Source organism: Mytilus californianus, unplaced genomic scaffold (assembly GCF_021869535.1).
Source record: "Mytilus californianus isolate M0D057914Y unplaced genomic scaffold, xbMytCali1.0.p SCAF_11, whole genome shotgun sequence".
In the NCBI taxonomy this organism is placed as follows: domain Eukaryota; kingdom Metazoa; phylum Mollusca; class Bivalvia; order Mytilida; family Mytilidae; genus Mytilus; species Mytilus californianus.
Window position 1 is genome coordinate 53,755,099 of NW_026262593.1, and position 25,407 is coordinate 53,780,505.

The 25,407-nt window shown below is 33.6% G+C and overlaps 1 protein-coding gene across 1 annotated transcript; it reads left to right on the forward strand.

Annotated features, from left to right (window-relative positions):
* Positions 1-271: 271 nt before the first annotated feature.
* Positions 272-2,284, forward strand: LOC127720326 (ankyrin repeat domain-containing protein 50-like). Its single transcript, XM_052226895.1, has one exon. It carries the CDS (start codon positions 310-312, stop codon positions 1,918-1,920), a length of 1,611 nt encoding a protein of 536 aa, XP_052082855.1. The 5' UTR covers positions 272-309; the 3' UTR covers positions 1,921-2,284.
* Positions 2,285-25,407: the final 23,123 nt, after the last annotated feature.

The window sequence follows — 25,407 nt, forward strand, 5'->3', positions numbered from 1 at the left end:
GAAACTACAGAAGATATGGACCAGTTCATCACTATTGTCCCATCGAAATATCATCAAATGTACATGCAGAGAATGGATAAGGACTGGTTAAATGGCAAAGTACGTACTGTGTTTTGTAATTTAAATATGGACCAACCGAAATTCAGAGAAAGATACTTGTTACATTTGAAAACATTTGAAACATCAAAGCAGAAAATTTTAGCAGAAGTTTGTGACTGCTATAACAAAGGTACTGTACTAATGCAGAGCTGTTTTAAAGATGATATTCCATTTATTCAGTGGTGTTTGTATCATAGTGTTGATGTTAACATGTGTAGGTGTGATGGCATGAGTCCTTTATATGTATCATCAGAAAGAGGTCAAGCTGACGCAGTGAAGATGTTATTGGAAAAAAAGGCAGACGTTAATAAGTGTCCACATTTGGGAAAAGCTCCTCTATCTATGAGTTGTCAAGAAGGTCATATAGATTATTATATCGCAAAGAAGTTACTGAACAAAAAACCAGACATTTACACGCTTAGTATTGGTGAACCGACTCCCTTGATGGTTGCCTGTCATAACAATCATCTAGATATAGTAAGATTATTACTACACAGTAAGGCAGACATAAATAAGTGTTCAGATGATAACACATCTCCCCTATTTGTTGCTTGTCAGATGAATCACATACATGTTGTACAGCTGTTACTTGATAACAAGGCTGACACTAATAAGTGTAGATACAATGAAATATCTCCCTTGATTATGGCCTGTAAAAAGAATCATTTAGATATAGTAAAGCTGTTACTGTCCAACAAGGTAGATATTGAAAAGTGCACAACAGATGGAGTATCTCCCCTGGCGATTGCTTGTCTGTATAATCATGTTGAAATGGTAAAGTTGTTACTTGACAACGCTGCAGATATTAATAAATGTGGAAATGATGGAGTATCTCCCCTGTTGATAGCTTGTCAGATGGATCATGTTGATATAGTAAAGTTGTTATTGAGCAAAAACGCAGCCATTGATAAGAGTTGTCATACAGGAATATCTCCCTTGTATACGGCTTGTGAGGAGAATTATGTAGATATAGTAAAGCTGTTACTTGACAACAAGGCAGATGTAAATAGATATGCAAATGATGGAACTTCTCCCTTGTTCATTGCTTGTAAGAAAAATCATAAAGCTGTGGTAAAGCTGTTACTGGACTACAATGCAGACATTAACAAGTGTAAGGTTAATGGAGCATCTCCTCTGCTGATGGCTTGTCAGATGAATCATGTCGATATAGTAGAACAGCTATTACTGTACAATGCAGACGTAAATAAGTGTAATAATGACGGTACGTATCCCCTCTTGGTTGCTTGTGAAATGGGTCATATAGATATAGTAAAGCTGTTACTGAAGAACAAGGCAGACATAAAAAAGTGTGTTCACGATGGAAGATCTCTCCTGTTTATGGCGTGTCAGGAGAATCATTTAGATATAGTGAAGCTGTTACTGGATAACAATGCAGACATAAATCATTGTTTGAATGATGGAACATCTCTCCTGTTAATGTGTTGTGATATGAATCGTATAGATATAGTAAAACTGTTACTCGACAAGAATGCAGACGTTAATAAGTGTAAAGGTGATGGAACATCTCCCCTGTATATGGCTTGTTATTTGAATCATGTAGATATAGTAAAGCTGTTACTCGACAAGAATGCAGACGTTGATAAGTGTAAATGTGATGGAGCATCTCCCCTGATTACTGCTTGTATTTTAAATCATGTAGATATAGTAAAGCTGTTACTGGATAACAATGCAGACATCAACAAGTGTACAGATGACGGAATGACTCCCCTGGATTTTGCTTCGACTTTCAATAATGTAGCTACAGTAAATTTGTTACGTTTTCGGGGGGGCACTTCGTATATACAAGGTGATAGGACGTGACGCTGGAATAGGTCACTTTTTCCAGCTTGAAAATATGGGAATAGGTTGGGAAAACTATCAGAAATATATGATAAGGTCGATAAAGACCCAATAACTTGTATATGAAAAGTCCTGTCATATTTTTACAGCCGAAAGTCCCGCCGTAAGAAAACATAATACGCAGAGTCTTAGTCTTAAATATTCCACTTTTCCAACACAACCCACGAAACCCAACTAACATGGAAAAAGGTTACAATTTTACCTACGCAATATATGAAAAGGTATACATTTTTGAGATCTAAATTATATGAAAAGGGTGGGGTAACAGAACCCCAGCAACACCCCCTATCAATTAAGTATTGAAATGTCCCTCCCTTACCCCCCCCCCCCCCCCCCCCCGTCCCCGAGGTTACGTTACAGCTTTTCTCGTAGGTAATAGAGAAATATTTCAAATACTATATGCCAAGAAGATTCCACTTCAGATAATCTCGTAACTCACACACAAAAAAATAGCCAGGAAGCTAGGGTATAATGATAGTGTTGCTTCAGTGGATGAACTTTCGAGACATTATTAGTGTTTGTAATTTATGCAGAGTATAAGTGATGTTTATACAGGAGGAAATGTTTCTTCCATGAGATGGGGAGTCAATTCCATTAAAAGGTTAAGGTCGTGACTAACTTGGTCTATCTGATCATCAAGGATCAGATTACATTCACAGCCTGACGGATTCTCAGTTTTGTTTTGACTGGTGAATAAAAAGGATATCTACTCTTTAAGAATAAGTTTTCAATTTACAATTTTGCTTATTTGCATTTTTGTTCTGCAGTGAAACTTTGCGATTTGAAATTGGGATAATATTACTATATTTATATACTCCCGTCTAGGACATTAAAGGGATTCCGTTCACGATTTGCAATTCCAAAGTGTAATTACTACATTCGTTACTAGAACTATTGTTGACAAGCTTTCAACGTTCATCGTGCAATTCATTATTTCGCACATAAGTTGATCGTTATACAGTAAAAGGGGGTATATTTCGTCTTATTCCAAACACTTCTAGATACTTTAATTGGATTAATGTATCCCGAATTATGTGAACTTGAATAAGTTTATCTAATATTTTTGTGATTTTACTGCGATAACAACTACATTAAATATCATGGCTCTGCAACAAGACGTAACACTGCCGTATCAGAAACCGACAACATCCAAATAACAACGAAGAAAATGCAATACGCAGCTCGTAATGGGATATAGACAATTCAGGAAATTGGACGAGATTCCGGGAAAAGTTGCAGAAGTTTAACTGTATTTGGACGACAAAGAACGCTTGAGCACTTATTAAATTCGAGATTGTGCAACTGTCGATAGCCATACTTGGCAACAGGAAGAGTTACTTCAAGATGCGCTCACATTTGAAAGAAGTTCCGCAACTTCAGCGCGCATGGATACTGTGAATAGAAACGACGCAAGTGCGGACTTCAATGTACACAATATGGCTACTTAATGCTTCCAGCATCTCAAACTACAGTACTCTTCAATTAGGCTGTATATATGTGGAATAAGGTATAGATTCTAGTAACAATTTGGAGAGATTGTCCTTGGTTTTTTTTTAAACTCTATTGAAAGTTTAGGAAAACCAATCATCAAAGATCGTTCGCCCATAACTTTTGATAATCTTCAACGTGTATGTATCAAGCTTAAAGTATGAATTTTTTTTCTCCTTTTGATGATCATATGTTTTTTCGGTAACTGCTTTTACAGTAATTTTTTATTGTTTTTTTTGTTTGTTTCTTGCAACAAATTAAGTATATCTGATGTTTGTTTTATTCTGATTATCTTATTTTACAATTAAAGGACACTAAGACATTTGTGCATGTACATACCTGTAGATTTAATATGTGTATTGAAGATATCTTGTATTTGCTTGTTTTTATTTTAGAACTGATTCATAGATTAAATGTATGTTTTATTTTTTTCTGTATTTCATTATTAGTGAATTTTTGAAGGTCCCCATGATGTTACATACAAGTAAATAGTTTCATCACTCTACCATTACTATCCTGATTTAATTTATTGGGGGTCACTCAGTTGTTCCACATTCGAACTTTTGACCATAACGAAATTTCACAACTGGTTAGTTTCTCTTTTTATAGCCTAAGTAATTTGTAACAATTTTCATCTCTCCACCATCAATTTCGTAGCACCCTTCTAGCGTTATCACCTTTTTGGAAACCTCTGCGTTCCAGTTGATTGGCGGTGGTCCATGTTTACGTGGCTTGGCCCAGAGGGACATTCAGACTAATAGATCGAAAATAAACTGACAACGCCATGGCTAAAAAGAAAAAGATAAACAGACAAATAATACTACACAAGACACAACATAGAAATCTAAAGACTAAGCAACACGAACCCCACCAAAAGATGGGGTGATCTCAGGTGCTCCGGAAGGGTTAGCAGATCCTGCTCCACATGTGGCACCCGTAGTGTTGCTCATGTTATTACAAACCTGGAAAATAGTCTAATTCGGTAGGTCACATTAGTGAAAAGGGAACAAGATTGAAGATACGACACAAGGAACATATCCGATATCATCTGTGAAACAGATAATCCATAACGGTCAACCAACTCGTGATGTCGTCCGTAAAATTTACGAAGGGATGATTTCAACTTCACCATTTGGAACTCTTGGTTTAATAGCTTCCTTGTGAGCAGCAACCCTCTATCAAGGAAATCATGATAGAAAATATAAGCCCCGGGAATATCTTATCAATTGGGAGATATATACTCCGTATGCAGGCGCTGCTTGAATGTGCTACATAAAAATGGAAAGTTCACAATTGGGAAGCTGGAATCATCTCTTTTGTCGTAAAGTATTGTTTTCAACCGACCCTCATTGTCAATTTCAAGATGTAAGTCAAGACATGAGGCAGACTTGGCTATATCTGTTGTATCCTTTATCTCTTGTTCGATGGGATAGATGCGTTCAACATAGTCACCAAATTTTAAATTATTTAGTGACAGAACATCCTCTATAAAGCGAAAAGTAAAGTTAAAGGATATTGCTAACTTCTTTTGTTTCTTCCTAAGAAGTTTATGTATGAAGTCAGCCTTATGAGAATAAAGGAACAAGTCGACAAGAAGACGGGCACAATTGGTTCCCATGGAAATGCCGATAGTTTGTTGAAAAACACGTCCACCAAACGTAAAAAATATGTTGTCAATCAAGAAATCAAGCATCTTCATGATGTCAGTTTCAGAGAATTTTTTGTTTGAATCAGAGTGATTATTTACAAAGTAGGATTTATCCCTCCTTAGGGCAAGATACTTGTATCTACGTTGGCCATTCTTTTTTTATGAAACAAAGCAATACTAACTCTGTTATTAAATGTTTTAATACTATTGCTAGATGAAAGAGTCTGAGATTGTATGTACTCCAAAAGATCTTTGGAATTTTTTAGTATCCACATCTGGTTCATAATAGCTGGCCGCCACGCAATAGCCCAGAGTGTTATGAGTGGCGTTAAATACACACAAAAAAAATCCCAATCAATCACAGTTATTGCCATTGAAGGGGTAATATTGCAATTTAGGGTGAAAGGCAAACAATGATTTACACAATCATATTTACAATTAAGTGACAGGGCCGAAATTGTCAATTTACTCCTTCTCAGAGATTAAAGATATTTTCTTCTGACGTTATAGTCTCGTTGAAATCTCGTTCTGGAATTATTTCCAAAGCGTGATACAAGTGGAAAATATCAATGAATTTATAAAAAATATTATAATCAAACTGAACTCTGTGAAAAAATTGTGTATTTACAAGAAGTAGTTTTTGAGTAATAAAATTTTCAAATTTTCAAAAATGTTAAGAAAATGGATGAGGGTACAAGAAATAATTAATCAGGAACATGTACGTATACATCCCATATCAATGTTTTCTTTTCAAATTTCTTAGATATTTATTTTCTCAATCGTTTATAACAAAGAAGTTGAAATAATATGCTTTTTGTTCTAAACAAAGGAGAAAAATCAAAAATTTAGAAAATTGACAGGAAGGTAAATTTAACTCGAAACTTTTAATATTAACACTCACCTATATTTTTTTAAGCTAAATTTATTCAGATTGGTCCACTTCATCTTTATTGAAAGTATGAGGATAGTTTAATTGTGAAACTGTGATTTTTTTCATCGTAATAGCCCAAAAATGGGTAAAAAATTGATGAAAAATGGGAAAATTATCAGAATTGGGTACTTTCAAATGGCCGTAGCTAAAAAAGAAGTGCTCCACCATTTGATGTTTTCTTCACCTACTATTTTTTACAGTCATATAAACACAAAAATCCGATTAAGAAAACAAGTTTAATTCTAGAAATTTTTAACTCCTCAAAGGTGTACACCTTCAAAAACGATTTTTAGCAAATTTCAAGATTTCCTACTGATTCTATAATAAATAAAAAGATTCATCAAGGAACAAATTTGTTCAGCAAAATAAGTTTTACTTACGAAAATCGGAAACGTACAGAATGAATTGAAGATAGATATATCTATCGGGATTGCTTTTCTGACCATGTGTTTATCCGTATGCAAGCGGCTCACGTATTTATGCTTATATTTTTCATAATCCGGTACATGATATTTGTGTTGTTTCATAAAGAACAATACTAAATAAAAAAAAGTATCACAAGTATAATATTTCGACCCATCTATTTGAAAGAGAGGCGAAAGATACCAGAGGGACAGTCAAACTCATAGATCGAAAATAAACTGACAACGCAAAAAGACAAGCAGACAAATAATAGTACACAAAACACAACATAGAAAACTACAGACTAAGCAACACGAACCCCACCAAAAACTGGGGATGATCTCGTGTGCTCCGGAAGGTTAAGCTTGTATACGGATAAACACATGGTCAGAAAAGCAATCCCGATAGAAATAGATTATAACATGGCAATTTTCATATCAGACCCCTTATCAGCCCTAGGTCATAATATCAGCCCGACAGCCGACAGGCTCGAGGGATGATTTTGACCATGGGCTGATAAGGGGTCTGATATGAAAAATGACATGTTATGTTCTTTTTATCATATATTTCAGCAGAAGACATACAGACAAAAACTATTTTTAAAACTTTGAAAAAATGCATTTGTTGTAATATTTGTTTTACATTTTTTAATAATATATTTTCTTGATTCCTAATATTTTTTTCATCCAACTTTGTTATGTATTACACAAAATACGTACCATTGAGGTGTATTTTCCGTAATTTGCCGAATGACGTCGAATTGTCATGCGATAACGTTACAGAAAAACATGCGCTTATAACCGGAAGCAGTTGATATAAAACGGAAGCAGTTGATATAAACCGTAAGCAGTTGATAACAAAAGTCATATCACACGGCTAAAGCAATTCTTCAAATTTAATGAATAAATATATGTACAAATTAGTTTTATCATGGGGTACAATTATACCATTATTTTCTATAAGTATATGATAAATATATTTCTCTAATTCTTCGTCAATTTATCCCTTTCTGCACCCATTGTATAAAAAAATTTAATCAACGTGTGGTTCGTTTGATCTCAGTTCTTCATTGGTTAAAATCCGATTATGACGTCGAATTTTCTTGCTTTCCTCTGAATTTCCTATTGTGACGGCATGAAAAAAGGCGACCATGCCTGATGACGTCACATAGAAAGAACACATCTTTTTGCAGATCATTCGAAAAGAATGAATACATTTGCCTGCGTATTGTTTGAAAATCATTAGAGAAACAGATTCCACAACCAAATCTCGTGTAATACGATATTTATCCACTCTCGACAGTTAAATTTTAAATATTTAAAACGCTCGGCGAGCCTCGCGTTTTAAATTTGAAAATTTAACTGTCTCGAGTGCATAAATATCGTATCACACTCGATCCAGTGGTAGAATCTATATTTATCATATACTTATAGCAAATAACATATAATTTTTACAGTATGATAACAGCATTGAATTTACGCGAATTCCATATTTTTCCGAAATGGTGTTTAGCGGGCTGATATGAAAAATTTATCACATGCTTCGATTATTATCACATGCCTTTCCGTAACGTTATCGCATGGCATTCAGGCGATACTCGGCAAATTCCGGAAAATACACCTCAATGGTACGTTTATGAAAAAAAACATTACAATTAAAGTAGAGTACAAAACGATAATTACTATACAGGATAATATATTATGTAAAATAAAAAAAAAATAATACAAAATGTTCAAATAAATGCATTTAAAAGTTTCCAGCATAATTTAGAAAGTTACTTTACAAATGTTTTTACAGTGTTCATTATGTTTTGTTGATTTTTTTTATCGTCATTATAACATCTTTTGAAGTAAAGAAAATTTAGAAATACATTTTAAAAAAAAAATTGTGTTTTTCTTTAATTTTGTACATGTTAAGATTGACTTACTCGGCAATCATAGGAAAATTTAAAATGAATACTCGTTTAATTCTATCTCCCATAAAACATCGAATATTTTGAGGTTCATTTGTCGCTGCCGATAAGATTTGAGACAGAATAGTCAAATAGCGCACTTCCCGTCTTTGATGAATTTTAGGGGTCATTTTTTTTCTTAGAGAATCTTGCATTGTAGATAAATGTCGTACACGGATAAATGATGGAGAACAGACATTTAAATCTATGCTTTGCTCGACTTAGTATAGAAACTTCGTCTGAAATTTAAAGCCGCAATGTTAGGTCTGAAATTTTTAAGAAGCTAAACAATTTTTGTCTTCCCTTGTGTAGCAGGGTTTGAACCAAGGCATCTGAGACATCTAGTGTCTGTACTGTAGGCTCCTTAGCTAACTAGACTTTAACTTTTGATAGCCGAATAAAAGCCTTCAATCGATTTCATCTACAGTTGTAACCCAGTACATGTATTTACCCTTAAATATCTTGGTTTTTGACATCTCATTTAAGCATACTCATCGTGTGCATTTATTTATAGACATGATTTTTATTAGATTTTATCGTTGGGCTGCTGTCTTATTAACAATGTACCTCCAAAATCATGTTACACTTATGTTAATTGAGATTTATTTAAATAAGTCAACGTACTCGATTTTTTTAAATATTTGTTTTATTAAGATATTTTATTTCACCCTTTGTTATCTTTAAACGTTTAATTATAAGTGTTCAACCCTACCCTAGCATATGATTGTGATTTAATTACAATATATATCGTAGCTACAAAAAAAAAGGCAACACACGGGAGCAAATTAAAATTTTAACAGCTTTTTGTTTTGTTTTATCATTCTTGTACGTTTATAGAATACGGAACTGCTATCAATGATTCTTACGAAAGCCCAGAAGGGTCATGCGAGATCCGATATTCGAAATTCGAGATTCAATATCTGAAGTTCGAAATTCGAAATTCGAAATTCGAGATTCGATATTCGAAATTCTATATCCAGCGTCACCAATCAGAAGAATGCTTCTAACTTGGGAATTATTTTAGACCAATGAAATATGTTTTTACATAAATGATATTAAAATTAGCGGGTTTATAAATACACGTGTGCTTTTAACTGCATAGTGTAATCTTCTTCTTCTTCTTCTTCTTCTTCTTCTTCTTCTTCTTCTTCTTCTTCTTCTTCAATTTTACCCCTTTAACAATTTTATTGCGATAATAAAAAGATTTAGAGTATATTGACACCCGCAGAGGATCCTTTCTCCACGGGCAATCAGTATACTGACAGTTTTCAGTAAACATATAAATTAATAAGAAAGAAATAAAAGAAAGGGAATTGTAGCAAGTCTAGGGTATACGTACCTTTTTACAGGTATTTTTAATAAACCATTATCGAACATATTTCACCATTTTACATATAATACACCAGTATGTCATGTATTATCGAAAGAATGCGAGAAATGCGTTTTAATCTAATTTCTAGTTCATGTAGAATAGAGAATGGAAACGGGGAATGTATCAGAGAGGCAACAATCCGACTACAGAGCAGAACAACCCAAAAATTCATATAAATATTATTTAATATTACCAGTGGGTTTATGATTATACTGAATGATCATAGAATAATTATAATAACATTGTATTCTTTGGAGGCAGTCGGTTTTTACTATCTTAAGTCTTCAAAGTACCTACGTACTGTACTACTGTCCACTCGATCTTGCCTGGATTATTACCAGTACTTCAAGTACTGATGTTTATTAAAATCCGATAGTTCACATTATAATAGTGATTCGTGATATTAAAACCTATGAGTTTAATTAGGTATTTGAAATCCCTTACTGCTTACAGATCGAAATAACAAGTGAAGGAAATGTGTCCTGAAAATTATAAAATTTTTATTTTTTGGAGTTAACTCCCCTTTTGGTAATTTTTTGTGCATTCTTTTGATTTATAAATCCTATGACCAAGAAGAAACCGACGCTGTATCTGTTAGTGGTTCCAAACATGCAATAAAATCATTGGGTTATTTTCCACTGAGAATCGTCCCCTGTCTGGATAATAACTGTATTTACTTTGTTTAAATCGAAGTTTTCAATGATAACACAGTCTAAAGTGAGATTAATTAACTCTTTTAATGACTTAAAACGTACAATCATGCAAATTGTCCTGTAATATGCAAACTTTTGTTAGTCATTATATGTTTAATTTTTTGTCCCACTTTCATGCAAAATCTGATAATAACCGACCTTAATCGATCTTTATTTTCTTCAAAGTTAATTTTTTCCCTTTTCAGACAATGGTTTTGCCAGTTTACACACCAGCCCTTCACCGGAACAATAACATGCCAAGAAATGAATTGATAAGTAGATATTTTGCCCAAGGATACACAACCAAGGAAAATTCTCAAGTGCTGATGGCAGTACATAAAATATTCATAAGTATTTTGCAAATCAAACGTATTTTGAGAAGTCTTGAATTAAAACGCCGCAAAGTAAATCTTCCACTCCCTGGTATTATTGGTGCGATCTACAAGATAATAGAAAACAGTGGACAATGTCTAGGTTACCGTGCGGTTTGGAAAAGACTAACTACTGAATTTGGTTTTGTTATTCCACGGAAAAGTGTAATGGAACTTTTGCGTATGATAGATCCGGACGGTGTAGCAAAAAGAAGAAAAAGACGGTTGATAGGACTTCGATATACGACACCTGGACCTAACTTTGTGTGGCATATTGACGGTTACGACAAACTCAAGCCTTTTGGGTTTCCAATACATGGTGCAATTGATGGGTTTTCAAGACGAACTATGTGGCTTGAGGTCGGTCCAAGTAATAACAATCCACAAATAATTGCGCGGTATTTTTTGGATACTGTTGAACAATTAGGAGGCTGTCCCCAAAGGTGCAGGTGCGATTTAGGTACAGAAAACACAGTGATAGAGGAAATACAAGTTCTTTTTCATGCTCTAAGTTAATAATGAAATTGTAAGAAATTGTTTCTTGTACGGGAAAAGTACTTCTAACCAAAAAATCGAAGCCTGGTGGAGTATATTACGTCGACAAAATGCCGATTGGTGGATCAACTTTTTTAAAGATTTACGCCAAAGCAACTTATTCAATGATGCAGATCCATTGCACGTGGAATGTAGAAGGTACTGTTTTATGGACGTTCTTCAAAAAGAACTTAATCAAGTAGTAATTCAATGGAATCAACATACAATGCAAGTGAAAAAGAATAACGAGAGTCCAGGAGGAAAGCCGGACATTTTGTTTTTTGTACCCTATTCATGTGGTACCCGCGATTACATTGTGAATTGCGACCAAACTGGTATTTTATATTGTCAACAGGCATACGGAGAAAGTCGACGTATCCATGGTTGCTCAGAAGAATTTATTTCACTTGTAAACCTTATCTTGCCGAACCACGACAGACCTTCAGATGCCAACGAAGCTGCAGATCTTTATGGTCAATTGATATTTCGGTTAAGCCTTTACAATGAATAAATCGTTCTTAACATATAGCGTAGTTGCTTGTAATATTTTGTTATTTTGTTATTTTTCATAATCAACCAATTACATGTTATGCTTTTCTGCTATACTCGGAACATGTTTTTCATCAAAAATTGTATTCAGGCCATGATTAGCTATTGTATGGCAATTGTTTTGATTTTGCACTGCACATAACGTGACCCTTATCAGTTCATTTTGATAGGTTGCATTTGTAATTAAAACTCCTTCCCTATCCAAATGAAAAATTTCCTCGTGCAAATGAACACTTATCAGATCTCTAAATTTTGATTATTTGTGTCGCTGGGTTGTTATCTCATTGGCGTATATCACACATCTCCTTTAATTCATACTTAATTATTTAAAGTACCTTAGGACAAATTACATTGACACCCATTAATTAACTATATCTATTCACAAAAAAAAATATTATTAATCAGAAAATTATTATATGCTGGATAAACGTCAGTTGGACAACAACCAATTTACATATAAAGTTAACCAAATAGAAAGCGAAGAAGCAGTTCAATGCGCAAACCTTATGAATATCAAACTTTAGCCTCGCATATGTCTGAGTTGTTCACCTTATGATAATTATATGATTAACCACAAGATGTTGTTAAACGAAATTGGATACCCTGCATTCATCATGCTTTTCAATAACGTATGGTCAAATCACTGAAAGACCCCATCATAAATTATTGAAAACTATCATTCTGCATTGACAGTAATATCTTGGTGTTAATTAGATACACCCATTCGGGCTAACGCCCTCAATGTGTATCTAATACATACCAAAATCAGTGTTATGTGATACAATATTGAAATTCTGATCATTCTGAACACAAAATTTATACACAATAGTATCTATGATCAATTATACCCCACGCACTTTTTGTGTCGGGTATAATGTTTTTGACCGGTCCGTCTGTCTGTCCGTCCATCCGTCCGTCCGTCAGTCCTGTTCTTGTCATCGAAACTTCTCTGAAACTACACAACAGAATTTCATGAAACGTTGTAAATAATAAGGACATACTATGTAGATGTGCATATTGACAGGAAATTATGATTCAATTTTTTTTCTAGGAGTTATGCCCTTTTGAACTTTTTGGCCTCAATATACTACTTCAACAGTTTGTCATCGAAACTCCTCTGAAACTACACAACAGAATTTCATGAAACTTTGTAGTTAATAAGGACATACTATGAAGATGTGAATATCGACAGGAAATTATGATTAAATTTGTTTCTATGAGTTATGCCCCTTTGAACTTATTGGCCTCAATATACTACAGTCCGTCAGTCTTGTTCTTGTCATCGAAACTCCTCTGAAACTACACAACAGAATTTCACGAAACTATGTAGACAATAAGGACATATTATGTAGACGTGCACATCGACAGGAAATTAAGATTCATTTTTTTTCTAGGAGTTAACCCAATTTGAACTTAGAATTTTGGCCTCATTATTCTACTTCAACAGTTTGTCATTGCAACTCCTCTGAAACTAAATAACAGATTTTTATAAACTTTGTAGATAATGGGAACATAATATGTAGATGTGCATATACACAAGAAATTTTTATCATTTAACTTTAGTAGGAATGCTGAGTCTTTTAACTTAGAAATCTAGTGAGATTTTGTTTGCCCAGTGACAATGTGGGGGCGTGGGTTATGAGAGCGTACTCACAAAGGTTCTTTAATTGTACAAATATCATGACAAGTGGTTGAACTATTACTGTTAACATGCTCCACAAGGATCAATGTAAAACGATCTGCGATAGCAGCCATGTTGAATTTCGATCGGCACCAAAATCTTAAATAAAATTATGAAAGGTAGTCTTTTGATTAACAATCGAAGTGGCGGATGAAGATTTCTCAAACGGAAGGGAGGCACATTATATGTTCATAGATATAGTATTTGCTCATATAAGTTATATAAAGTAATTAGAAACAAGATATCTCGCATAACCCTTCATATCTATATTATTACATGTTTATCCATGGTCCTTAAATTTTGATTCTGAAGTCAAACTTAAAGAAGAATCATTCTTGCGAAACATATAGGTGAAAGTAATATAAGTTATTTATTTTAAAAATAGAAATGCAAGACATGAACCATAGAACGCTGCATGTTTGGACTGTCAAGTTGATGTATAGTTCTGATACTTTGCTTCAGAACATTATTTTTGTAACATGTAGATGATCAATGTTAGATGACCAGCACTCATGTACGAGATAAATTGTAATGTCGACTCGAGCAACAGCCAAGAACTGAATAATTTTGAGTTAATGTTAATTTCTTTTTCCACCGTGCGCAGCATGGCAGTTTTTGCCCTCTTCTTGATTGGAATGGCCTTGACTGCAACTTCCAATCCGGTCCACTTCCCTTTATAAACGGTTCCGAAGGCTCCTCTCCCTACAATGGAGGTGTAGTCTATATTAAGGTCTTCTACAATAACCTCTGGAATAGCAAAAGGGTGTTGATTTGTGGCAATCTTCTTTTCTTTTTTATTTTCCTTAGTGAAACCTTTTTCTTTATTTGTCGACTGTAGAGCACTGTTTGGTGATGTAGTAATTATACTAGGCGATGGATGGGAGCAACCATTAGATATTATTTTTGTTATGGAGCCACTGGTTCTTCCATCGATATCTGATAAAGCAATAATTTGCACGGCTTTTGACAATTGTTTTATATCAGCAAACGTGACTTCGCACGAATATATTCCAGGTTCTGTAACCACAATTATGTTCATTGATCCACTGCTGATCATGACGTTATCCTTGAACCAAGTATACAGAACATTCTCTGTGGTGCCAATTACTAATCCTATCAAGAGGTTGTCTTCATCGTACCCCCAAATTTCAAGAGCTTCGTGAATGATTATACCATCTTTGTTGACTCCGGCTGAGGGATATCGGGTCGTCTTCTTCAGTACTCCGTCTATTCTTTCAAATTTTGTATCTATGAAATCTTTTCCTCCAAATTGCATTCTGCAAATAGAAAATCCATTGTCGCAAGGATTGTAAACTTCGTCAACAACAACAGGTTCATCGAAAGAGGTGATATCTTTACATTGACGAATGGAACTGCATGAAATTATGGACGTTTCCTCGGAATACTTGGACAGACGTTCTCGGTAGTATCTAATAACAATTTCTTGTCTTTCTTTGACAGTCCAACATACATCAACAGGAAGAAGAATAGACCTTTGAGGTTGGTTAGAAATTGCTTGCTGTTGTTCTAGGCTTCTTATTTTTTTCGATACAAGATCCTGCTGCGGAGTTATGAAATTGTCTGACTGAATGGATACGCAGCTGCTTGACTGATCGTGTAGGGAAATGCCTGTTCGTTCATATTTTGAAATAAATGATTGATCCTTTCTCAGTTTTGTCATCAGATAAAATGTACATTTTGACAACTACAGTCCATTGAGTCTTAGATAGTTGCCTAAATTTGGTTTTGTTTCGTTCACTCTTTCAAATGTTAATTTCTGACCAGAGGCATCAGCCAGGTACATCTCCATTTCCTTCAAATGACCATATTTAGATTTGCCGTGAGGATAAAATACGCCTGTTCCCAAGAGAATAACATCATCGATTTCTAAATCAAGCGTTGATATTAATAGTTGTCGAACACTGCCACCGTCGGCTATGAAAACCTGCTTGTATCGTCCGGCCTTGTAGTGTTGCCAACCAATATGTAATTTTGGATTCGTACTGCGAGTAAACTGTTCGTCATGCTTTCTTTTCAGTGTGTTCATATCCTGCAAAAAGTAATGAAAACAGATATACATGAGAGAATGGTTCTGGCAACACAAAAATGGTTTGGGCTCAAACAAGTCCTAACCTTAACAAAATGGTCAAGAAAAACTGCAAGCGGACTGACTGATATAATTTTGTAGTGCTTATATCGCATACGAAACTTTATTTAGGTAAACAAAAAGGGGTAAACTTGGCAGCTTCCGGATGCCCGAATCGTTCGCATTGATATATATAGCTATTTTGAAAACTAGAACAGATAATTGGGCACAATTTTGATAAAAGATTATCCAAGAAACATACCTACATGGTTTGGTAGAAATTGGCTTTGTAGTTTCTAAAAAGAATTGATACAAGTGTTAATCAATCAGAGGACAAAGCGGCCATGCTAAAACTCTAGAGGGTCATTTGATCCAATCTAGACCCTCAAAAGAACATGAATACCAACTTTTGTTCAAATTAGCCCAGTCATTTCTGATGAAATGCCGATAATGTGTGAACCAATCATAGGCCAGACAGCCATATTGTATGTATGGGAGAGTCATAGGATTCAACTGTTATAGAGGACAATCTATGGAACATATCTGCCAAGTTTGATTCATACTGGTCCAGCTGTTTCTAACGAGAAGTCGAAAATGTGTCAACCAAATAGAGGTCGACATAGGCATAATAAAGAAATCGACAGGGCCATAGGAAATGATAGAGGAGCACCCAAGGAACATTACTAACAAGTTTGGTTTAAATTTGTTTAGTGGTAACAGAGAAAATTTTTTTTAATGTTTTAAAATCATTTTTTTATTTCTACAAAAGTGAAGGTCATATTTGGCCTCGATTGGGGTCATCAATCATAAATAAAAAAAAGTGACTATAATGCTATTTTATTCTGTTTAGTACCATCGGCCATTTTTATAATGGACCAAAAACCCGAATATGATTTACAAACTATATACCCTAAGGAACATGCAGGTAAAATTTGGATACAATTGACCGAATTGTTTAAGATCTAGATGAGATAATTTACGGAAAAAAAATATTAGCCCCGGACAATGACTAAGGACTACGGACGCCAAGTAATGGCAATAACTTGCTAAAAATAAGCAAATGCGGTACATAGATGTGCTTGACACACCATACTAGTACTAGAAGTGAGTCTTGTTCGAAAAAAAAAGAGCTTAAATCGTTGTTTTTCACCATGACATCTGTTAATACCTCATATTAACGAATATAGCCAATGTCCGTACTCAGGAACCCAAGTCCATTTTTTTTATGAAGCGAGATGTGCTACTCATTTAATTGCGTGTATGTGAATAATAAGACTACACATTTTGAAGAGTGAATTAATCTAACAGTTATCCGTATAAGAATTGTTTGTCCGCATACATTTGTAGAAATAAAAGCGTTTGTATCCAACCGGAGCAGGAGGAAAGGGAGGGGGGTCACTTACTATATACAAGGTGATAGGACGTACCACTGTAATAGGTCACATTTTCCAGCTTGACAATATGTGAATAGGTGGGGGAAACTATCTGAAATATATGATAAGGTCAATAAAGTTCGTTTTTCATCTTTCTTGGTGATCCCGGCTGTCTTTTTATCCACACATTTCGCTCTTTTGACACTTTGGTATTCCACTTTTCCACCACGCCACACGAAAAGGGTGTGGTAACAGAACCCCAGCAGCACCCCCTATTAATAAAGTACTAAAGTCCCCCACTCGCCTCACTAGTTTGTTTTGAAACACAAAATGCTAATGCAAAATTCGCAGTGTCCACTTCGACAAAATTTTCACTGGAGTGAACATTATATTTGAGATTCCTTAAAAAAATGTTGAAGAAATGTAACAGCAGAAAGGGAACATTAAACATAAACCAATCTCGGCTAGACATACATGTGTTATATTTTATTGCAACTACTGCCCTTTTTTTGTCCCCCGCCGCAAAGAGATGGTGGACATAGAAAACGTCGGTTTCAATCCGCTTTGTTTTTGTATCTCTTCTGATCTAGCTTGACCGATTGAGATGTGACATATAAAACTTCAAAATCTATATTTGTAAATGAGGTTGACAGAAATCGAAAATGTCAACTCTTGTCCTCAAAGTTAGTCTTCAATGACCAAGCACGTTATTCGTGTGCATTTTTACGACCATGATTATGAGGGAATCCGAAGTTTTGCTATACCTAAAATTTCAGCACTTTCGAAACATCTCGTAGTTTTACTAATGTCATCAGGGAAAGAGAATGCGGACGATTTTCTAAATATCTAATTTGGTAGAGGCTAAATCACCCTTAATTTTTCGTTGAGAAAATAATAATTTAAAAGATAAAAGAATTTACCATGTATACATTGTACCGATGAAGGCAAATACACGCGCACTTTCATATATATACATCATGGATCGATCAAGCATCACTTATACAAGGAGCTTGTGGTTTGCACATTGAAAAATTACGTTAAACTCTAACATTTGATACATAGTTAATATTAATCGATTAAGGTTAAGTTAGTAGGGTATGTCAAAGATTGTGTAAAAATTTTGCATACAACTTTTTCTCGTTGCACATAGACTGAAAATCGAAAAAAATAATGCATTTATCTCTTTTATTTTCTGGAATATATCTGATTGAATTCTTTCACAATATGTGAACATTTGTATAGAAAGAATATAAAATCGGCGAAAAAAGTTTTTAGATTTGTCTTAAAATCACCAAATCTCCAATTTCAAATCCACAAATTTTTCTTTAAAAAATTATATGTTGTTGGTATATATTAATAAGAAGATGCGGTATGAGTGCCAATGAGACATCTATCCATCCAAGTCACAATGTGTAAAAAGAAAACAAGTATAGGTCAAAGTACGGCCTTCAACACGGTGCCTTGGCTCACACCGAACAGCAAGCTATAAAGGGACCCAAAATGACAAGTGTAAAACAATTCAAACAGGAAAACCAACGGTCTAATCCATATAAAAAACGAGAAACGAGAAACATTTTTGAACCACACCAACAAACGACAACCACTGAACAACAGGCTCTTGACTTAGGACAGGTGCATAAAAATGCAGCGGGTTTAAACGTTTTAACAGGCGCCAACTTTCACTTTAACCTGAAACAGTGGTGCAACATTACAACATAAAAAGACACAATGAAATATCAATTGAAATGGCTTAACTCGATCAAAAAGACATATTCATAAAAACAAGTAAATATACACTGAACGAATAAGTTTGATCTATGACACAATTATAAATAAACTAGAGGCTCTCAAGAGCCTGTGTCGCTCACCTGTATCTACTGTGGTTTTGGAAATCATGTAAAATAAGGTTAAGAATATATAGATACCCTAATAATGATTGAGGCCAAGTTTGGTTTAATTTGGCCCAGTAGTGAAATTAAAAGCAGAAAATTTTTGAAAAGATTTACAAAAATTACCAATAAATTGCAGATAATAACTTAAAAGGACAATAACTCCAATAAGATGTCAATTGCTAACTGGTCCTGTTAACTTATTTGTAGATCTTTCTTTGTTTGATATTTTTGCTGTATACAGTATATCTCAATCAATAATGATATTCAAGATAATTAACGAAAAATAAAAAGTTTCCTTTCCTTCACTCCAACATTTATATCACCCAGGGCCTGTATAATGCTGAACATACCTTTAAATGTTTTTATGGAACTCCCTTCAAAAATTATTTGGGCAGGGGTTCCCCTGGCCCCGACTAACCCGCCGGGTCTGAGGGGCATTCGCCCAATATAAGTATGATGAAAGAAAAGATATAATAATGGTTTATAGAAAAAGTAACACTGAATAATTCTGAAAATGGAACATATCAAGGAGAAATTATTAGCACCCCCTGGAAAAAATCAAGTCATCCCATTGTAGTCTTACAATAGTTACTGAAGACCCCTTATCATTATTTAAGTTAGTTTTCAAGTTGTGACCATTTGAAATTGTTTTTTTACACTTTCCCCATAGACTTCTATAGTAAACCCCTATGTTATATTTTTACCAAAGGGACCATTTTGGTTGTAGGGCTGGGTCATCGGATACATTTTTCAATCAAGATACTCTTATAATAATTGTGGCTAAGTTTAATTCCATTTGGCCAAGTAGATTAAAAGTAGAAGATTTTTGTAAAAGATTTTAAAAATTTAAGAAAAATAGTTAACAATTGACTTTAAAGGGCAATAGCTCCTTAAAGGGTCAATTGACAATTTTGGTCATGTTGACCTGATGAACATCTTAACCTCGTTATATTTGCTCTAAATGCTTTAGTTTCAGAGATATAAGCCAAAAACTGCATTTCACCTCTATGTTCAATTTTTAGCCATGGCGGCAATCTTGGTAGGTGGGCGCGGTCATCGGATACATTTTTTAAAATAGATACCCTAAGGATGCTTTAGGCCAAGTAAGGTTTAACTTGACCCAGTAATTTCATGAGAAGATTTTTGTAAATGATTACAAAAATTTACAAAAAATTGTGAAAAATTGACTTTAAAGGGCAATTACTCCTTAAGGGGTCAATTGACAATTTTGGTCATTTAATTGATATGTAGATCTTACTTTGCTGAACACTTTTGCTGCTTACAGTTTATCACTATCTATTCTAATATTCAAGTTAATAACCAAAAACTACAAAGTTTCCTTAAAATTACCAATTTAAGACCTGCAACCCAACAACGGGTTGTCTGATTCGTCTGAAAATTTCGGGGTCATCGAATACATTTTTTAAACTAGATACCCTAAGGATGATTTAGGCCAAGTTTGGTTTAATTTGGCCCAGTGGTTTCAGAGGAGAAGATTTTTGTAAAAGTTAACGACGACGACGGACGACGGACGCCAGGTGATGAGAAAAGGGTCAGGTGAGCTAAAAACCGTATGTAAATTGCATTTTTTGTCTTTAAGTTTTATATATTTATATATATATATATATATATATATATAGATAGATTTATCAATAAAATGCAATCACAGATGTACTTTTAAAGATAATAGTTCAATATAATACATAAACAAAGGATGATATAGTAACATTTGAAAAACGCATGGAAAGCCAAAAACAAACGATAAATTCGATTGACTTTATATACAAAATAATAAATATACTCAGGTAAAAGGGCTCAGGTCGTTGGCTCGACATTCCTAATCTTTCAATCTTCATAATATTATTGTAACGGGGCTTTATTCTGTGTACTTTGTTACTTGCCATTTTTTAGAACTATCGATTAATCCATATTTAACCCGCTAGCATAGGGAACACGCTATAATGTGTAATAGTATTGACCATCAGCTCTTTGATGTAGTTGACCACGCCATATCACTCCCCGCTAAACAAAATTCGTTTTCTCTCGAATTATAAAATCACACCAAAAATTATTACATAAGTAAAATAATAAGGGGAGGCAATATGAACTTTTTTCTTTTCCTAAAACTTATTTAAAAAATAATCTTAACTAATAATAAATAAAAAATATTATTATGCTATGTAATTTATTAATTTTCGTCGTGAATAGTTGCAAAAAGTTTATTCTTTTAAAATCTTAATCAACAATTATCCTTTCAATTAATTTTCGTGCAAACAACTTGTTACTTAAAACTCATCTTAAAAAATCTACTGACCAATATAAAATTTATCACAAGATCGTCTATATAACATCTGTTCTTAATTTAGACTAAACATTGCTTTATGGTTTTAGAATATTTTGATAAACTTATCAATGTTATTGCAACACTACTGTGCAACTCATGTACCGTATAAACTGTCACATTAATCAAGATGAAAGATCATTAAACTGATTAAGTATTGACCCACATTATAGATATAGTTCGCTAACATATAGACACATTACAAATTACATCAAGAGAAATTTGTTTAAGGAAACTTTTTTTCTTCGATGTTTACGCAGGTCTCAAAGTGCCATTTTGATATTCAAAATATATAGTTAAAGACTACCGAATACTGTTTAAATGTCAATAAAATTTGGCTGTCTCTTAGACTAGGTATAGAAACAGGAGGATTTCTTTTTGTCGAGTAGCAAGTATCGAGTTATAAAAAGTGAGTATCGAGTTGCAAAAAGCGAGTATCGAGTAATAAAATCTGAGTATCAAGTAGCTAAAAGTGAGTATCGAGTAGCAAAAAGTGAGTATCGAATTGTCAAAAGTGAGTATCGATTTAACAAAAAGTGAGTATCGAGTAGCAAAAAGTGAGTATCGAGTTATAAAAAGTGAGTATCGAGTAGCAAAAAGTGAGTATCGAGTTATAAAAAGTGAGTATCGAGTAGTAAAAAGTGAGTATCGAGTAGCAAAATTAATAACCAACAAAAACATTATTTGTAAATAGAATTGTTTTAACAAAAAAATATCCAAATAAAATAATAAGTTTAAGTGGACGACCATTTTATATTCAATGGAGAGGATGTAGGAGGATTTTTTTTGGACGTATAGTTTATTTTCACTTCAAGTTTAGTATTTTTAGGCTACAGAACTGAGAACAAGATTCTCTTGAAATATTCAATTATAATTCTTATATGATTTTCATAATCACAAATACTTAAAAGTGATTTATCCGTTAGTTTTTTCCTTGGTTTTACTTCGATACACCATATTGCCAAAAACTAGTTACCTTAACGATGGTTATTATTATTTTGCTACTCGATACTCACTTTTTTTTACTCGATACTCACTTTTTGTTACTTGATACTCACTTTTTATAACTCGATACTCACTTTTTATAACTCGATACTCACTTTTTGCTACTCGATACTCACTTTTTGTAACTCGATACTCACTGTTGACCACTCGATACTCACTTTTTGCTACTCGATACTCACTTTTCGCTACTTGATACTCACATTTTATTACTCGATACTCGATTTTTACAACTCGATACTCACTTTTTATAACTACTACTAATTTAGTAGTAAACAACAGATGTTGATTTTAGTAGCATCTGTAATGGAGTACTTTCTTAAGCTGGTAAACATTACTGCTGCCTGATTTACATAGTGAGGCAATTTATACAAAATCTTGAAGAACATGTGAAGGCTCTGCACCCTGGGGTATTTTTACAGGAATTAGATTGGACATTATCATGATAATATAACAAACACCTTGTCTTGTTATGTATCTAAAAAAATTAAATAAAATACATAAGGAAAGGATTAAATTTAATATCATATTTAATGAACAGTTCCCATAATTAGTCATATCAGATATACATGTATATGAGACCAAAACAGTATTGTTTACTTACACTTGTACGATCACAAGTTATAATGGACATACATGATTCCTCCTATTCAAATTGGTGAACCTGTATTCAAAGACCACTTGTATTAAGAGACCACTTTTGCCTTCTCCTTTTAGTGGTCCCCTTAATTGCAGGTTTGACTGTATATGGAATTCAGAATAATGGGACAGTTGCTATTTCAAGGAAGATGCTGAAAAAGTCATATCACAGACATTTGTCTATACCCATATTAATTAATAATTAATTATATATCAACTCAGTTTAATTCCTTATCTACATACTTCTAAGTCTTGTTTAAATCAACTACAGCACAGAAATGCAATGGAACCAAAGGTCTTACTTCATATTCCTTCAGTTGACCAGTTTGCGTGAAGCAAGCAATGCGACAGTATCAAACCTGCACCCCTCTCTATGTTGTAAATTGTACAGTATGATTCGATTAATAAATTGGATATTTTTTTGTTTACACAATTCTATTTACAAATAATGTTTTTGTTGGTTATTAATTGATACTCGATACTCACTTTTTATAACTCGATACTCACTTTTTGTTACTTGATACTCACTTTTTATAACTCGATACTCACTTTTTATAACTCGATACTCACTTTTTCCTACTCGATACTCACTTTTTGTAACTCGATACTCACTGTTGACCACTCGATACTCACTTTTTGCTACTCGATACTCACTTTTGACAACTCGATACTCACTTTTTGCAACTTGATACTCACTTTTTACAACTCGATACTTGCTACTCTACTAAAAGTAAATCTCTAGAAACAGATCTTCAAATATACATTTGTATATATTGAAGACAAGAAGTTTTCACAAATTTCTCTTAATTGTATCTATATTTACATATGCTAATCAATGTTCTTTTTCCTTATACATGTTTTCTTTATATGCCCTTTGTGGGCCCTAGCTTAATTGGTAATAAAATATATCTATCTATGCTAAATTTCTTGCAGATTAAAAGACCAGGAAGGTCTATCGAATGCACCCAAGTCCTATCTCGTGATAAAATGATTTTTGTTTCAGAGATATACTTTTTACAGTTTTGATATCTATTATACCTAGCCTAACAGTAACTTACATTTAATTGACTTTGATATATCAGGAAAGTCTCACTGTCATTTAAGCGGCCTCCGGTAGTCTTTTGTAATATATTTTGAATATCAAACTGACACTTTGAACCCTCTGTACATATTGAAGACAAAACGTTTCCACAGATTCCTCTTATGGTATCTGTATTTTCATATTAACTTACTCCGTGTCTGTGATAAATTTGATGAAGATTGAAAGATCAGGAAATTTTTTTTGTGCAATTTTAGATTTGCTTGTACTTTTCCAGGACATGTTCCTTTCGGTATTAGATATTTTTTCTACTACCGAAAGGAACATGTCCTGGAAAAGTACAAGCAAATCCAAAATTGCGCAAAAAAAAAAATCATCCGTTAAGAACAGTTATTAATGGACGGAACCATCCGACAGAAAAGATCGCGGATTAAATTCTTATTTTCTTTTACGCCAATGCTTAGGACAGCGGTAAGAACATCTACTAACTGTTCTTACCGGATGATTATATTTTAGATGTTTAAGAATGCATTGAATTCATCAGTAGTAAACAATTACAAGATTAAATATTAAAAATATAAAAAAAACCAAAAAAAAAAAACATTTATCTAAATAATTGTACATTCAAACTGTATTAAACAAAAACAAAAACAAAAACACAAAAAAATGTAACAACGTTTTATATGATAATTGAAAAAATGTTTGTAAACAGTAGTAACAACGAAAACTAATAAAAGACAATCGGAAACAATCATTATATATTTTTGAATGAGTTTAATTCGAAGTGTCCTGGTTTTATACTGTACAGAGTTTAAAGGCAAAGCTCGTGCATCTATCATAAAAATAAGGAATACATAAATCATTTCATTACGGATCATATGCACTTGGGTAATGGACACCCTTTTTCAGAACTTTTTTTCAAAATAAATATTCTTTAATATTTTATCCTATGTGCATTTATTTTATGTGTTTTATGTATATACGATGCCCCTCTATTCTTATTTTCCACGTGGAAAATATGAACAGAGTGGTGTCATACATATACTACGTCTTTATGTAATATCTTTTGGATAAGATCAAGAACACATTTAATAAGTGAAAACAGAAACATATTTAGAAAAAAGGGGATCCATATATAGGAGGCATTCATATTTATTTATAAATAAACCATCATAAAATATATCCTAAAGTTAGGACCATCCTAAGACCATCTTAAGACACCTATTAAGATGTCCTAAAGTTAGGACTATTCCTACGACTTTTCCTAAGCTACGATATGTTTGATAAACCCACTTAGGACTAGATACGTCCTAAGTTAATCTTAGGACACGTCCTAGTCCTAAGAGAGCTTCGATAAGCAGACCTCAATTGACTTATTACAATCATTAATATACAACCATTGCCACAAAATGGTGAAAGAGCTCATAATTCTTTAAAAAGGGGGTGATGATCCGGTG

Coding starts and splice junctions, on each gene's coding strand:
- LOC127720326 (XM_052226895.1), top strand. CDS start 310: ATGTGTAGGTGTGATGGCATGAGTCCTTTATATGTATCATCAGAAAGA.